Source organism: Lonchura striata, chromosome 15 (genome assembly GCF_050655825.1).
Source record: "Lonchura striata isolate lonStrDom1 chromosome 15, ASM5065582v1, whole genome shotgun sequence".
Lineage (NCBI taxonomy): Eukaryota > Metazoa > Chordata > Aves > Passeriformes > Estrildidae > Lonchura > Lonchura striata.
This window is the reverse complement of record NC_140717.1, coordinates 6,477,447-6,493,608: the sequence shown is the minus strand read 5'-3', so window position 1 is coordinate 6,493,608 and position 16,162 is coordinate 6,477,447. Positions and strand designations below refer to the sequence as shown.

General features: G+C 45.7%; 1 protein-coding gene across 2 annotated transcripts; it reads right to left on the bottom strand.

The window, feature by feature from the left end:
- Positions 1–922: 922 nt before the first annotated feature.
- RAB35 (RAB35, member RAS oncogene family) lies at positions 923–15,759 on the bottom strand. Of its 2 annotated transcripts, none has more exons than XM_021549901.3 (6): positions 15,583–15,759; positions 11,856–11,906; positions 10,973–11,096; positions 4,238–4,362; positions 4,026–4,150; positions 923–3,509 (listed from the first exon to the last, which is right to left on the bottom strand). In XM_021549901.3, exons 1-6 carry the CDS (start codon positions 15,632–15,634, stop codon positions 3,381–3,383), a joined length of 606 nt encoding a protein of 201 aa, XP_021405576.1. In that variant the 5' UTR covers positions 15,635–15,759; the 3' UTR covers positions 923–3,380. The 2 variants fall into 2 exon arrangements, with proteins under 2 accessions (XP_021405576.1, XP_021405577.1); XM_021549902.4 differs by lacking the exon at positions 15,583–15,759 and adding an exon at positions 12,021–12,048 and having other exon boundaries at positions 11,856–11,930.
- Between the last annotated feature and the right edge of the window lie 403 nt (positions 15,760–16,162).

The window sequence follows — 16,162 nt, the reverse complement described above, 5'->3', positions numbered from 1 at the left end:
AAGGCATATTTTTAGTAAAAACAATGCTCTACTTCTTTTGTAAATAGTTCTCTTCAGAATAAAACAGATCATTTATACGACACTGTCTCAGCTCTCACCACTTTACTGTGCCCAGCTGCAGAACAAGCTCCTTTTTTGAACTGTCATTTAACACCCAGCAGCATCATTGGTGCTGCATCATCCTCAGGAATTCAGCCAGGTAAAGCCCCTGTGTGTGCTTAGGAGAGAAGGGGCCAGGGCAGCACATTTGAAACATCTGCATCTCTTGATGCACAGGAACACCTAAAGGTGGGTAAATCATCCCACCTTCCAGCCATTTATGTCCTCTACTGGCCCTGGTATGGAGGCAGACTCAGACTGGAAGGAGTTCAGACACCAAACACAGACAGTGACACATCCACAGCTGGCAGCAGCTGCAGCTCAGACCATCCACATGTCCCCAGGAGTCCCCTCCAGCTACTCCTCCCAGAAGGGCGCAGATGCAGCAAAGGCACCTTGCCAGAGCAGCCTGGGCAGGGCAAAGGGATGCTGAGGGCACAGCCAGGGCTGCAGCTCCTGCACAGGTTAATTAAACACACAGTAATTTCCTGGCAAAGTGAGGAGAGACTCCAGATGCTTTTTAGTCACCTCGGGAGGAGGAGCTTTCAAAGCTCATTCAATACTTTTTGTTGAGCAGAAAGACAAAAGATTACAGCACAATAACAGGCATCTCACTTCACACAGAAGTAAGTTACTTGTTCCACCTTCCTCTTTCATTCAAACTAAAACAGCAACTAAACATTTGAAAGCATTAATTAAGTTTTTTTTTAATATCCCCTGTCAGGAAATAACCCTTCACACACAGCAGCAGAGCTCACCCCTGGCTTGCCACCCTCCACCTCCAGGTGCTGGTCAGCAGAGGAAACAGAGCCTCAAAAAAAGATTTGGCAGCTTGTAACCTTTATTTTTAGTTTTTTAAAATTATTTAAAAAGCATAATTAGAAACTTTCATTACAGAAATAATCCTAGCAAACCAGTTAGACATTCCATTGCTCAACATTTAGGAAACTTCACATCAGCACCACTAGAGACACGGTCCCCACCCCTTCCAATTGAACAGTGATGGCAAGAGCAGAGGTAACTGCTCCTCTACAGCCAGCTCTGGGAAAAAAAAAAAAAATCCCACTTTAAAAGCCAGGAAGCTGGACCTGGATTGACAGAATTCCAACCTTGGCCACAAAAACCTGGACTCAAAGAGGACAAATTTTTCCACATAAGAGAACACTCCAGACTTGGGTGCACCATTTCCTCATTTTATTGCATCATTTCCAGTAAATTCAGACATGTTCTTTACTTCTGCCTATAGGAAGTTACTCCCTCCTAGATCTGCACACAGCTACCAACAAGATTCCCAAAGTAATAACACAGCTGGGCCCCTCAATCTGCAGGGGAGAACCCCCACAGGACAGTTCCAGGGACTGGCCCAGCTCCTCCCAGCACACACCACATTCCACACTGGAGAGCAGGCAGGGTGGGCTGGTGTGACCTAAGGCTTTGCACAGCCTCTCAACAATGACCAGAGCTCAGCCCAGCAGCATCATCCCAGCTCACTGCAATCCTTGGGTTACCAATGCAGGATATGTGAAGAAAAGAGGTGGGTGAAGGCAGCTGGATATGTATCCCCAGCACCTGATCCCATTAAAAACCCACGTGTTACACATTCATCATTTGCACTTCGGAAAAAATCTTTAAAGTGATTGACTGTGATGTGATTGTATGCTCAGGGCTCTTACCACAACCTGAAAATTCTAAAAAAATGCAGGCAAAATAAGTGACTAAAATGTAGCCTCTCCTGGGGAAAGGGTGAGGAAGGGAGAGAAGTGGGCTGATTCCAAGCTCATGGACATGGGTGAATCACATCCTACCAAACTAAGGCCAGCAATTCCATAGGGCCACTTACTGGCCCATGGACTATGTCCACCTTCAAGGAAGACATACCCTCCCGTGCCTTTTAAGGTAAAATTATTTTTTAATATTATTTAGGCAATAATTCAGGTGCTGAGCATGTCCTTTCAGCCCAGACATTTGATATTTTAGTTACACACACATACACTCTCCACCTTTAACTACATCTATTCAGGCTGAGGAAGTGAGCCCTTGTTTTCCCAGAAAGGCTGACAAGGGCCAGGAAAATGTTGCTGAGCACAGCTAGCCCAGCTTGTTTCCAAGTGTGATCCTCCACCACCACATAACCCAAGCAAGCAAGCTTTCCATTTCTTTGCATTAAACTGAAGTCCTCCTTCCTAACAGAAGAATCCCGGGTATGATCCTGCAGCTTTCATATTCTGACATCAATAAAAAAAGCTGGATTTTTTTTTCATGCCTTTTCTCTCTCAAAAACAAAAGCTTTGCCAACAAAATTCACATTCAGGTTCAGATTGCCTATTTGTGGACAGGGCAACAAGGAGAAGTTTGGGGTTTTTGGCAGAATCACACGATTTTTGTTCTTCTCAAAAGAAATGGACCCTCACTTAGGACACTGGCAGAACCAGAGGTCAAAGTTGTTAAACTTTGCTTAAAAAAAAAAAAAAAGTTTTATCCAAACAAATCCCACTTCTGCAGGTCAGTTTCTTTTCCAGTATCTTGATACAAACTACAGAAGAGCACAGGTACAGCTGGACTGCAGCACAAGGAGGTGAAACCCAAGGATCCAGCCACAAATCTGGATGATGGCAAGCTGAAATTCCAGGCCCCAGCAGCAGCTCCAGCTGCCAGCCCAGGGGCTGGTGAAAGGAAACCCCAGGTTCCAGCAGTGACACCTGCAATCCTGGTACCTAGAAAAACACAACCCGAGCCCCAGGAAAAGCCTGGGACTCCAGGAGAAGCCAAGGGCCCCAGGGGCACCAGTTGCCAGCCTGGAGCCCAACAGAAATGCAGCTGGAGGCCCCAGGAAGCAGTCGCTGCCAGCCCAGGGCCAACTCAAATTAAGAACTTTTAAACTTTTTCTTTAAAAAGATGAACTCTGCAGTCCATGATTGGTTGACATTAAGAAGGCAGAAGCCAAAGCGACAACAGAGAGGCGAGGCTGGTTAAAGCAATATACATTATGTACAAACTCTTGGGTTAATTAGTCCACTTGGTAGGCAACGTCCTTCTTGTCTACAAGGCGCACTGGAATGAGCAGGGGAGGAGAGGGGGGCAAGATTCCATCCGATACCTTCTTGGCACTGCAGTGGGAAGGTGCCAGCGCCTCTTGATAGAAAACATGGAGAAAAAATAATCTTTAAATAACGGCACAAAACTGAGAAAGTCCTCCCAAAGCCTGCCCCAGTGGAATTGCCCGAGTCTAGCTGGAGGGGCTGATCTGTCTGAGAGCAGAGTCTCTGCAGCAGGAAGGGGCATTAGCAGCACCGCTTCTTCCTTTTACTGTTCTTTGTTAGCTTCACCACATCGTTCTGTTGCTGCTGTTGCTGCTTTGCTAAGTTTTCTTTCTTTGCTCGCAGGACAAGCTCTGTAATGCAATTAAACATCTGCAAGAGAAACAAACACACTCAGACCACCCCAGAACTCAGGCTGGCTCCTGTGGGGTGCTGCTCCTTGGAAGCCATTCCCCTTTTCTTTATGTATTAATAATGCTTCAGAGACCTTTCCCAACCCACTATGGCCCAAGTGGAAATCCAATACCTTTTCCCAACCCACCCCCATGCAAAACAGTACCTCTATCCCTTTTTCCAAAAAAACAGGGCAGTTTGGCAACTGAGGCCAGGAGTGAAGCCTGGGCAACCTTACCTCCTACAAGCATTCTCAAGTCTTTCTTGCCTAATACATGAGCACTGCAAAGTTATTGAAAATGCAGTGTGGGCTCCTTCATTTTGCTTTCCCAACTCTTCCAAAAACAGCTGAATGTCTCTTTTTTACATTTTACCTACTACTTGCAACTTGTACAAGTACTTTTTCTTTCTCAATGGGAAGAATGGAATTTCTATTTCTTCCCACACCATTATCCCTATATCATTATATTTCTACTCTTCTGAATGTTATATTACCTCTTCCACATTAATATTTTCTTTGGCGCTGGTCTCAAACAATTGGATCTCCATCTGCCCAGCAAATTTATAGGCATCTTCTGTTTCTACCACTTTTCGGTCTGGGTCATCATTCTTATTGCCCACTCAAAAAGGAAAGAGAATAAAAGTCAGTTTGGTATTCCAGCAGGCCAGCCCACTAAATATGATGCTGTAACTTCTTAATTACCCACCTAGTATCCTGCAGACATCATCACAGTTTTGATTAATTTCATGCAACCACCGTTTTACATTCACAAAGGATTCTGCGCTCGTTACGTCATAGACAACAATGACCCCGTGTGTTCCTCTGTAATACCTGTGGGGTACAAAAGGACAGCAAATGTTAACTCAGGGTATCACCTTCTCTTCCACTGAGCTTCTACACAACAAATCCTCAAGTTATGGCAATCAAATGCTCCCATTTTCTTTCCATTGAGACTCATGCAGCTCTTTCGTAACAGCTTGATCCCAGGCTGCTCCTCCAAAGCTACAGAGCTCCCTGCTCATTCACTCTACACAAATAATGTTTCCAAGTCCAAATTCTTCTAAAATCTTCCTTGTTCAGGTTGTCAAGGCCTTCAGGGATGAATGCTGTCTTCCAGTTACAGGACCAAAGGCAACGGTACCCCCAGCACATCATCAGAACTGGCTGTGATGTGATCCTTGGGGCTGTATAAGCCACAACAAGTTTTTGCAGTAATTCTGTTATCTGTGAACGATCACTTACAGACTAAAATTTCAGCAGATCTCCAAATATACTCAACCTTCAGCCACAGTTCTCTCGAGCTCTCAAAAATTTCTGTCTTGTTGAGCGACTGTGTTCTGATCACACCTTCCTACTCAACAGATCGGCTCCATATGTGCATTCAATACACTCTGCTACCTTTAGCCATTAAAAATAAGCTTTATTTCAGTTTATTCCCATTAGTCTTGGGCAACTGGTACCTTTAAAAGATGATGCACAAGGTCTGATATGCAAGAAAAATATCTGAATTCAGGATCCAACATTATCACCTGCACAAAGCTACCAAAGACAGACAGTAGTTGCACCACGAAAATGCCAAATAGAAAACCAGCAAGCTCTACCTTCTCAGTTTTCAGCCACAATCACAAGGCTGCTAAGTTCATTCCCTATTGCAAATCATGCAGCTGTGACCCAAAAAACAAAAAGTAATTGAAACAGTTAACAGTAAAGGAAACAGTTAACAGTGAGGTCTTCATCAGGATCCATTTTTCATATTATGTGTAGGTTTACTCTTTTCCTTTCATCCTCTTCTTTTTCTTCTGATCAATATTAAAATTTTTAATAAAACAAATTCAAGAAACCAGCATACAAAATCGAGACTATTCCCTTAAACTGTGACAACATTCCTTGACCTTGCTGTCTTATCACAAGCACTTCTTGCAGTACATCCACTGCACCTCAGAGGTGACCACTGTGACCATTTTGCTTCTCTGATTTTTCCAACTCAGCAAACACACCTTTGAACTTCAAAGCCTTTGAATCTAACCCAAACACACCTTTGAGAAGATCTCAAAGCTTCAGCTCACTTTGCTACTGAAGTGCTTAAGCAAGTCACTGTCTCCTCCCACCTCCAGCCTCATCATCCTTCCACAAGAGCAGCCACCTGCCTTTATGCACCATCAGACTTGCAGAGAGGCACAGATCACCCCCAGAGTCACACACCTTCCTCCCCTGATCCCACTGCAGCTACAGTGCCTGGGTATCACTGCTCCTCCAGGATGCTCTGCAGTAGAACAGTCTGCTCCTACTGCCAATCTAGGCACATGCAGAAGACACTCAAATCTTCTCCCATGCCATGTTTTACCAGTGATTTATGCTGCGCATTTGCATCCCTTGGCAAGAACTCACTCAGGTAAGAAATACTTATTTGCCAGCCCATAAGAAATCCTGCGCTTTCAAATGTTCTAGTCCATTCACAGTCAGTTCTTTCAACAACTTCAAAATTTGCTACAGCACTGCATTCATGCTTTACTTGATTACAACCCAACTTTATTCATAACTTGGATCCTTTAGAGGGAAAAGTGCTCCATGGCCTGAATCCACATACTGCAAAAATAACCCATCCTCTCCTGACACTAGCATGCCCTGCACACTGGTTTTCATGAATCCTGTTTTGCGTGATAAAATCAGAAAGGGAAAGATCCCCAATCCTACCAACACACTGGATTTCTCCACAGCTGAACAATACACCAATTACCTTCAAGCTCTCCCATATCATCACCTACTAGTCTTTTAATTCAGCAGCCCCCAGGCTGACCTACCACTTCCTCCCCAGCGCTGAGCATTGCATTTGCCAAGACAACACTCAGCCCTTGGAGAAGCGCAGTGGCTCAGCTGCACCTACGCAGAGCTGCTTCGTTCTGCTGTGCACACCGAGCCCAGCCTGGCATCCCTGCCAGCCCAACCAGGGGCCCAACAGAGCACCCTGCTGCTCCTGCCTTGCCCACGCACCTACATTTTCTTCTAAGCAAAGCATATGATGTCGAGGAGTGGAAAACTGGCAGCCTGCACGTACCAATCCCACTCCTGACACATCATCAGCGCCGTCGCATTTTGCTCCTGGGATGGGGGATGTGGGTTGGACCCTGCAGCAGAGACCACCACAGCAATGGGAATCCTGCAGGGGCTTGGAGCTGCTGCCACTGGTATTGCCAACCAGCTCATCAGAAATAGCTGCCTTTGTGCAAGACAGCAACCCCTGACTCCTGCTGAGTGCCTACCAGCATACACTGATGCTATTTTTGGAACAGAAAATTGTCTGGCACATCGTTCTAGAAAGGTTGCCAACCCCTCAGCTACACTAAAATGTCATTTTCTCTATTGGCTGTCATTACTAAGGGAGATAAGCCTGAGAGATAAGACCATGACTACCTGTTATTCTCGAACTCTTAAGTCTCATAGCACACATTTTTTCTCAAAAAGCTGGTCATGATATTTTCCATCAGCTGTTAGATGCTCTGCATCCTAGATAACATTTTAGGCTTAACAAGTACAGCGAAGCTTCTCCAACCCCAAATGCAGGACAGCACTAGAAAACAAAAACTGATTTATCCTATCCCATACTTCAACTTCCAGAATGATGCAGTGCAGAAATGCTTTTATAACAGGTTGTGGGCTTTGGCGAGTAGAGAACAGATGGGGCTTTTGGCATTCAGGGAGGAGTAGGTGTAAATTTTGTGCTTTTGGCAACCAAGAGGTAGTTGAGACTTTGACACAAGGGAAAGAATGTCTTATCTCCTTCCCATCCACAATTTTGGGGAAATGGAGACCACAGAAATGAAAGCAGAAGAGACCTGAAGTCCTCAATCTGAGCTTCTCAGTCACAGACTGATGCTGGCTGTCCTCTGTGAGGTGGGAGTGCTCTGCCACGTACCCTGGTGGGAATACCTTCATGAAATACAGAAAAAAATGTTCAAGACCAGTTATTCATGTTAAAGAGTATCCATGAAACTTTCATCCTGAGGTGAAAGACAACCAAACCTGACCTGTGTATGCCCTTGGATGCTTGCCAACAATCTCCCATATACTTGGAAATCCCTAGACCTAGGGGCTTTACATCTAGTTTAGATGTGAAAAAGGCTTAAGACAACATTTAAGTTGAAATAAACACCTTATTGCTTGTTCTACCACTAGAATTAAACTGGGGATTACCAAAACTCAGCATGTCCTTCAGCCACCTGCATTCCACTCTCAAGTCCCTGAACACAGCCTTGAAAAACATGAGGGAACATTTGCCACTCTCTGGGGCATTTGCTACTGCAAGAAACCAGTGACAAAGCTCTCATATTCCCTCTAGCAATTGCTTCCCAATATTAACATCTGGAGTAATAACAACCAGCTTCATGAACCACAGCTGTAGCTAAGTCAGATTTAAGAGAGACACTATCTTGGTCCAGTAAGACCCATATGTTGTTTTTTTTCAGGAAAACTGTCAAATGTGAAAGACAGGGCAATGGTTTAATTCAGCTTCTTTGTTCATATTTCACTGTGTAGCACACATTTCCTTCATTTTTTCATTAATATAGAATTCTAACCATTTCCAGAGACTTCTAATAATCTGGTTCCATACTCATCTTTCTTTCAAGTTCTTGGAAGCACATCTATTGTCAGTCAGACCACTCTTTTAACTACTAGCCTTTTAGTCATATCTGCCTCACAAGACACAGTAATTCTATAATCTCAAAGGTCTTATCCCTCTCTCAAACATGCAATTCCACAGGAAACCATGGCAGAAGGTCCCTCTGCTATCACTATTCATCCTGAGCTGGCATCTGACAGCCATTATATAAAGCTTGAATCCTAAACCCACAGTCCTGAATCAGGACAAAGTAGTCCTGTCTACAAGAGGAAATCAAGTACAGGGACTGGCTGTTCATGCATTTTAAGTATTCCTGCTAATACAGCTGCATCCTGGCATGCTAAATCCCTGGTGAATTTAAATCAAATTTAATTTGGATGACATTCCATGGCAACCAAATTCACACAGCTCAGCCTCTCCTCCCAGAAGGCACCAGCTATCCCAGTATTTACACATTTAACAGACAATAAAACCAGCTGCCTTTATACTTCCTAGTCTGAAATTCTGATCTAGTTTCATTTTCTTGAGCTTCTGTAGAATACTCCAGACCAACTTGATTTCTGTTCCTTAACAGTTTTAATCTGCTTTTCAGCTTTTGACTGTAGCTACAGTCACATGAAATCAAACTACAACAACCTTTTAATGTTTCCCAATTTTCCACTATTAACTTCCTACCACCTCTGCCATTTTACAGTTCTAAGTCCACACAGCAGCACTACCAACCTGTTACTGTAATTACCAGATGGGCTCTAATTTCAGGCTTGCTTGCCAGGCTTGGCTCAACATCAATCTGAACTCTGCCTTTCACTGTAAAGGGACTCCCTGACCTACTGTAATACTGAAGGAACACCTTTGATATGCTTAACTTCAGTCTAAACCTCAATCTAGTCAAAGACTAGGCAGACTACTACATTCTGTTGACAGGGCACTCACACTCCACCCATGATTTGATAGCCAAGCCCTTTTGTAGAACAAGCAAGGTTACTTGATTTGTCACTCAGTTTAGGATAAATAAATCAGTTACAGTACTATTTTGCCAATAAATTAAAAAAAAAAAAAAAAAAAAAAAAAAAAAAAAAAACCAACAAGCCAGCCAGAACCATTTCTAAAATTTAACTCTTGTTATTGTCTGATATGATTATGAACACTAGACAGGCACAGCCAACCAACCTAGCAAGAGGAGCCCTCATCCCATGATAACCATCATTCCCAAAGCATTTTCCTCAACACTTCAAATGCATTTGGACACATGTACTTCTTTGCACAGAATTGCAAAAAATGCAGATCTTTTTCCCTGACCATGGAGTTACCATTCAGTAATGCTAAGGCAGAAACCCCAAAAGGTTAGATCCCCCATAGTAAAATATGGGTAAAAAGCAATACAAAAGGAAGTAGCAGCAGAGATCCAAGAGCTCACGGCACAAATGCCTCAAACCACTTCAGCTTATCTATTTGAAATGTCAATCAAGAAAAGAATTTACATAAAACACTGTGTGAGGTCCGATCCGCAGCTATTCCCACTGACAGAAGGAATCCTCCTTTGCTGGAATTCCCTGCTCAGTGCTGGATACACCGTGGCTTTCTAAGGTAGCTGGCATCAGCCCCACGACCCAAAGCTCATTCCCGAGCCGGAGTCGCGGCGGGGAATCTGCAAACAGGAAGGCCATTTGCTGACTCAGCAGTAATCGGGGCTCTCTGACTCGTCTGTCACAGCTGACAGGGCCGCAGCACTGCACGGCTGCCTCCCCCTCACCACTTCCTTCCCTAAACTGCCTGCAGCGCTCCAACAAGAAGTGATGTCACACACAGGAACCCTACAAGAGGCAACCGAGTTTTTTTCAAGCTAAACACTTAAGAAACAATGGAAGTAACCCAGTAATATCCGTATGGGAGTGCAGAGGAAAGGGGCGGTGCACACATCACGTTCAACTTTGCCATTTCTAGTGCTTTAGACATAACACAGATGTAACCAATCTCATTATTTTCAGGTCCGAGTAAATTAATCAATTAATCAGCTGAAAAAGATCCTCCTCTCAAATAAGAGCCAAAGGAGAAGTGAGTCATGAAAGACCACATGAAACACATGGATCTTTCAAGAATTATTTCGGTAAAAGCCCAAGGAACAAAAGTTCCATTTCCAAGTGCACTTTTCCCTCTTCCCCCCATGAGCAGTCCACTTTTACTGCAATCAGTTTACAAACACATTTTATTCTTAGTTCCCACCAGCACAGCTCTAGGTGTGGTTTCTTCAGAACAGGAAAAGCTCTGCACATGCTGTTCAAAAGGACAATGAGTTCGAATCTGAATTCCAACCAAGGAAAAGGTTAATATCATGTGGGCGTCTGCTTCAGCAGAACTCCACACAAAGATAGCTGCTAAAGCATTTGTCCTAAAGGAAAACCAGGAGAAATCCTACTCTTCATCTTCAAGCTGTTCATTAGTTATATGACACTGACAGAGGGTTTGCACTCTGTGCTTCTGCAGTGCACTCAGAGGACAAACTTGGACAGGCACAGAGACAAGCTGTCTACTATATGCAGTCTAATAACTCCAGTTCTACCATTTGGAAACCAGCAGCAAAGCAATAAGACAAAGCCACCACAGAAATGCACAGAAGGATGAAGAACTCTGAGATCCCAGTTCCAAACCTTGCCAGAATATCCCCATCATGGTTGGTTCTGACAAAGCTGAGAAAAGTTTCACTGTACAGACCACACAGCTATCATGAGATAATCAACTGCAACACTTAAATATCTAAACCCCAACTCTGGACTATGAGATCCAGACCCAAAGCTCCACAGCACAAAGGCCAGCGTTACTCACGTTGATGTAATAGTCCGGAAGCGTTCTTGGCCAGCTGTGTCCCAGATCTGGAGTTTCACCTTCTCTCCATTGATCTCAACTGTCCGGATTTTAAAATCCACTCCAATGGTGGTAATGTAGCTGCCTGGAGGGAAAGCGTGGGAAAGTGAGAACCTAGTCTTGTTTATTTTGGATGTCCCAAAGCACACTTCTTGAACATTACTTGGCAGCAGCTCTCAGACTGGACAGGAGAACAAGGTTCCCCATATCTGCTTACTGTTTAAAATGCTTTATATCATGCTGATCTACGTATTTTTATCCGCAGCTAAGAGCTTTTCTTCCTAGCCATAAAACCACTTCTCCCAAGCCACCTTTAAAATTAAAAGCTGAGTGTTACAAAATAACATCATTATTTTTCAATCCCATTGATCAAGAGTATGCATCGAAGTATCTCAAGAAATAGACAGTAACTATGAGAGCATTTCACTTGTGAAAATTTTGAGACAACACTTGTCTTTAAATGCTTGTGGAAACACTTATTTTGGACATTCTAGGAGCTTCCTCCCAGTAAATTGGTTATATCAGAAATGTAAGTGGTTCACCACAATACTCAATCAATCTAAATCCCAAATGGCTAATAGGAAGTCTGCAGAGAGTATAGCATAACCTAAACCACCTAAGCTGTTTCTGAAACCACCTCAGCATTTCAATATTCAGGGACTTCCAGCTGCCAAGTGAAGATCAGACAGGATGGCCTGTACAGGCTTATACCAAGAGATGCAAAGTTAAAAGCATGATGTATTCCCAGCACAACTATCAGTGGGCAAACACAGATTTCTTATCAATCAGCAGCACTGGAGCAAACCTAGAGCATTTCACTTACTGAAGGAAACAAGCCACTCACCTGAGAAGGTATTATCTGCAAAACGCAACAGCAAACTGCTCTTGCCCACACCTATGACAAACAAACACAGCAAATCTTTCAATATAGTCATCCTGGGGTCAGGAACATAACAGTATTTTAACCATCCATTGCATAAAAACCGGCACATTATTTAGTACCATCCACCTTGACTGTTCATCTCCACACTCTCCCTGGAGATTTGACCAAGCACAGTCACCCCAAGGCTCAGGATGCTCCTGGTAGCAGAGCAAGGAGGGGGGATTTGTGCCCTCCCTCCTCCTGCCAGCCCTCAGCAAACCCTCCAGCAGCAGCTTCTGAACTGTGGTCAGAGAAGAATAAGAACTAAAAGCAAGTTTACAATCAGTAGGCTTACATCTGCTAGGGAAAGAGCCAAAGTTGAGCATGTCCTGTGAATTAACAAGTGCTCAGAACACTGCTCTGAATTCAGCACTCTATTGAATTCCACTTGCACATCATGTCTGACGTCAGTAACACCACTGCCTGCCTCCCATTCTGCGTGGAATTTGGACTGCTCTCACAATCACACCAGGGCTCGGTACTACAAAGCTCCCATCAGCATGGCCACAGTCTAACAGAAGCCTAAACCAAACAGGAATTGGGAATCACTGTCCTGTATTGCCATCCAAAACAGCCTTGTTCCACATCTCACAGGAAGGACACACACCTTCCCGAAGCTGTCCTTGTTGCCAAAATCTTCCATGAAACATTCCTCTAAATGCTTTGAGTAGCTCTTCATCCAGGTTTTCCATAACTGATTGTTGGCACCCTGATAACACACTGTTGCAGGGAAGCATTTTTCACAGGGCTTCAGACAAGAACTGTAAGAAACTCATTCCTGTACACCCACCCAAGGGAATCTGGGTATCCAAATGCCTCCACGTTGTTATCTCTGCATAACATCTCTGCTGTCAATGACCCTTCCTCATCAAAATAAATCTGCTATGGCATGAATAGGAAATTCACTTCACTGAAATAATTATCTATTATATCTTTTCAGGGAGAAATTATCCAAGGTAATTATTTTGATGATGTATAAATCGCAAATTCTTCCTAATAGAAGACCTATGTAAAAGGCTCTGCAGAAATCCAGTTCTTAGCTGGTGGCATGTGACAACAACTACCAACAAAAAATAAAAACCAGCCCAAAAATCTGCATGATTACAGTAAGCCAGGTCTCATTTGCAAAGAGTTCAAATCACCAGCCATCTGGAGAAGCCATGTTCATTCCTCACTACTACCAAACTAAGGAGGAAAAGAGGAAAGGAACTAAAAAATACAAAGTTTCAGCATGCATATAATTAATACCTCTGAGCTCAAAAAAGGTAGCAGAGCAGTTCCTGTACTTCAGAGGACTGGTCATTTAGCCAGAATTAAAGCTCTGCAAATACCGGTCAACTAAGAAAAAATAAGAAACTAAGAGAAAACAAGAATGTTTCAGCATCAAGTGCTGTGCTTCTTGACCAAGCAGCCTTGGCCTTCAGCTCAGTGAAAGGCAAGAAGGTGCCAGAACCCACAGACTTGTCAGACCACAGCACCAGGTCCGAGCTCAGCCAGCCCTGGGCGATGCTGCAGAGCTGCACATGACACTGCTCTGTCACACTGCCCTCCACTGCACAAGCTGCACTGCTCCCAGCAGGCTGGCAGCTCCCAGAGAGAAGAAAGCTCCTGAACTCAGGAAGTTCTGCATGCTCCCAGTGACAACGATCTCACTAAGCAAACACTGCCTCTGACCCACACTGTTCACGCATAGAGAAACCACACTCTTGGTGACCCCACACTTCCCACACAGAGCTGTTTGAAGATCTGAAGAGAAGTCTTGCAGGGCCCTCAGCTTCTTGAAGATAGCAAGATTAAACAAAACAAAAAAAAAAGCCTATTGACTTTGCAAAATTAAAATTAAAAGTATATTTCAGTGTCAGACAAGATTCTAAGACCCATATCTTACTGAACAGTACAGTGAACTAAAGAAGCAAAAGCAAAGCACAGATCATCTGTGTTATTTTTAAATATCTGGCACAGCTGAAATCACCAGCAGCTTTTCAAGATGACCTGTTCTAAAAACACACAAACCTACTACCCCTCTGACATATTTGCATACAGGGGAAAGCAGATGAGACATAATTATCCTATCTAGTAACAGTCCACTTCCTATTGCAGGGAATAAATGTCAATAAACAAGGCAAGCAAACTGTTTCATGCAAGCAGAGACAAAGCTTTCCTGTTGGGGTTAGCAAAAACAAAAACAAAGAAAAATCAATAGTCAAACTACATTGTGAGATTTAATTACAGGAGAAAACCACAGGCCGCCTGACAATTCTCACAACACTCCTTTCACTGGATACACTACAGGGATTTCGCTCAAGAAGACTGAGCTGGCAAAATTTGTTTAATTGTTTAAAATGAGAAGTCTTCCTCAGAGTTTTCACCATCCTGTTTATCTTGCCTGAACAGTTTTGGAACTCATCAGCAACCAACAGAGCCACTGCTCTACTCAGAATGCAGTGCTTGGTTGCAATAATCCAAGGCTCCCAGAACTGTCTGGGGTTTAAGCTGCTCTGAAGCTGCTGTCCCGTCTCCCTTCTTAGATCCCTTCATGCAGACACAGTTTAGCGTAGAAAAAAACATTTCTGACGTGAAGCTAAAGCTTCCGAAGGTGACAACTGCCAAGATCGTGCAACATCACCCTTTCATCAAGGGCTGCGCCTCGCTGCATGCCGGGACCTGCCGCCCCACGGACCACACCTCTGTTAAAAGAAGAGGGTGGATGCACCCTTCTCCAGTTTATGGAAATTCAGCTGTAAGCTGCTGGAGTGCTACCAACACCGAGCTGCACCGACGGCAGCGATCTTCCCCGTCCCAATTCCTGTGTACCCAGACCAAAGCACCAGACACTGGCACAGTTCACACGCTCAGCCCTCCAGAAGTTTCTGAGGTTGCTGAAGTATTTAAAGGTCTATTTTCAAAAAAAAATTCAAACTACACCTTTTATCTACACCTTTGGTTTTTAAAACCTCAGACTACACCCTTTATTTTTATATATTTGCATTCTATGCAATAACGAGAAGTACACAAAGCTACCACCTCTTCCAGGATTTATTAAAAAAAATAAGGAAATCTGGAACTGAGACTTCAGGCTGAAGCATAGAAAAAGTCTTAAGGAATAATTAAGACAATAATGACTGTTAAAACGTATTAGCTGCCGCACTGGAACAACAGTCCTTAGGGCAGCCAGCCCTTCCCCTCGATCCCTAGACTGCCTGTCACAGGGGAAGGGAATTCCCTCCCCATCCCAGCAACAGATTAGTGGGTGCCGTCAAAACACGCGCTCGCCAAGGCTGATGCCGGCAGCACTGCCGGTGGTGTCCTGCCTTCTGCGTGTCTAATCTGCCTTTTCCCAAACGCAGCCAAGCTATTTACCATAATATCCTGCGGTAGCCAGTTCCGCAGGTTTATCAGATAAAACCTCCCCGAGCCCCAGCGAACGCGCCCCGCCATTCACACACACAGCGCGGGGTCCCGCCTCAGCCCCGCGCCGCGGCACCGGCAGCGCAACGCCGAGGGCGGCCCGGGCGGAGGGGCCCGCCCCTCCCGAGCCCCCCGCGCCGCCCGCCCCAGCCCCGCCGCCGCCTCCGGCCCCTCACGGCCCGAGGGGCGGCCACCCCGCCAGCGGCCTACCCACGCCCCCGGCCGTGCCGCCCGCGCTCACCGCTGTCGCCGATGATGAGCAGCTTGAAGAGGTGGTCGTAGTCCCGGGCCATGGCCGGGGCGCGGCCGCGGGCGGCGGAGCGGGCGGGGGGGGGGCGGGGGGCGGCGGCGGCTCCGGCCGGAGCCACTTCCCGGACAAACAGCCGGAACTGACAGCGGGGCCGCCGCCGCGCATGCGCCGGGCCGCCGCCACGGGCCGCCAGCTGCGCCGCCGCGCCTGCGCCGGCCCCGCCCCGCCCCGCGCCGCGGCTGCGCGGGAAAACGGCCGCGCCCTCACGCGCCCGCGCCTGCGCGCGAGGGGCGGTGGCTGAGGCGGCGGATGGCGGCAGCGTGAGGGTGAGGGACCCGCCGCCCTCCGCCCAAACCCGTCCTGCCCCCGCGCCGAGCCGCCCACAGGCCTTTCATCGGGAGCGCTTTGCCGCCCCGCTTCCCGTAGGTGCTCGTGTGAGGACGCGGCTGAAAGCGACGCTGCCCCCAGGGAAGCATCAATGGCGTGAGGGAGCCTCAGCACTCCCAGCTCTGCTCCGAAGGAGCGATTTGTTTAGGTACAGGAACAGTTCCCAGCGCAGCCCAAGCCGCAG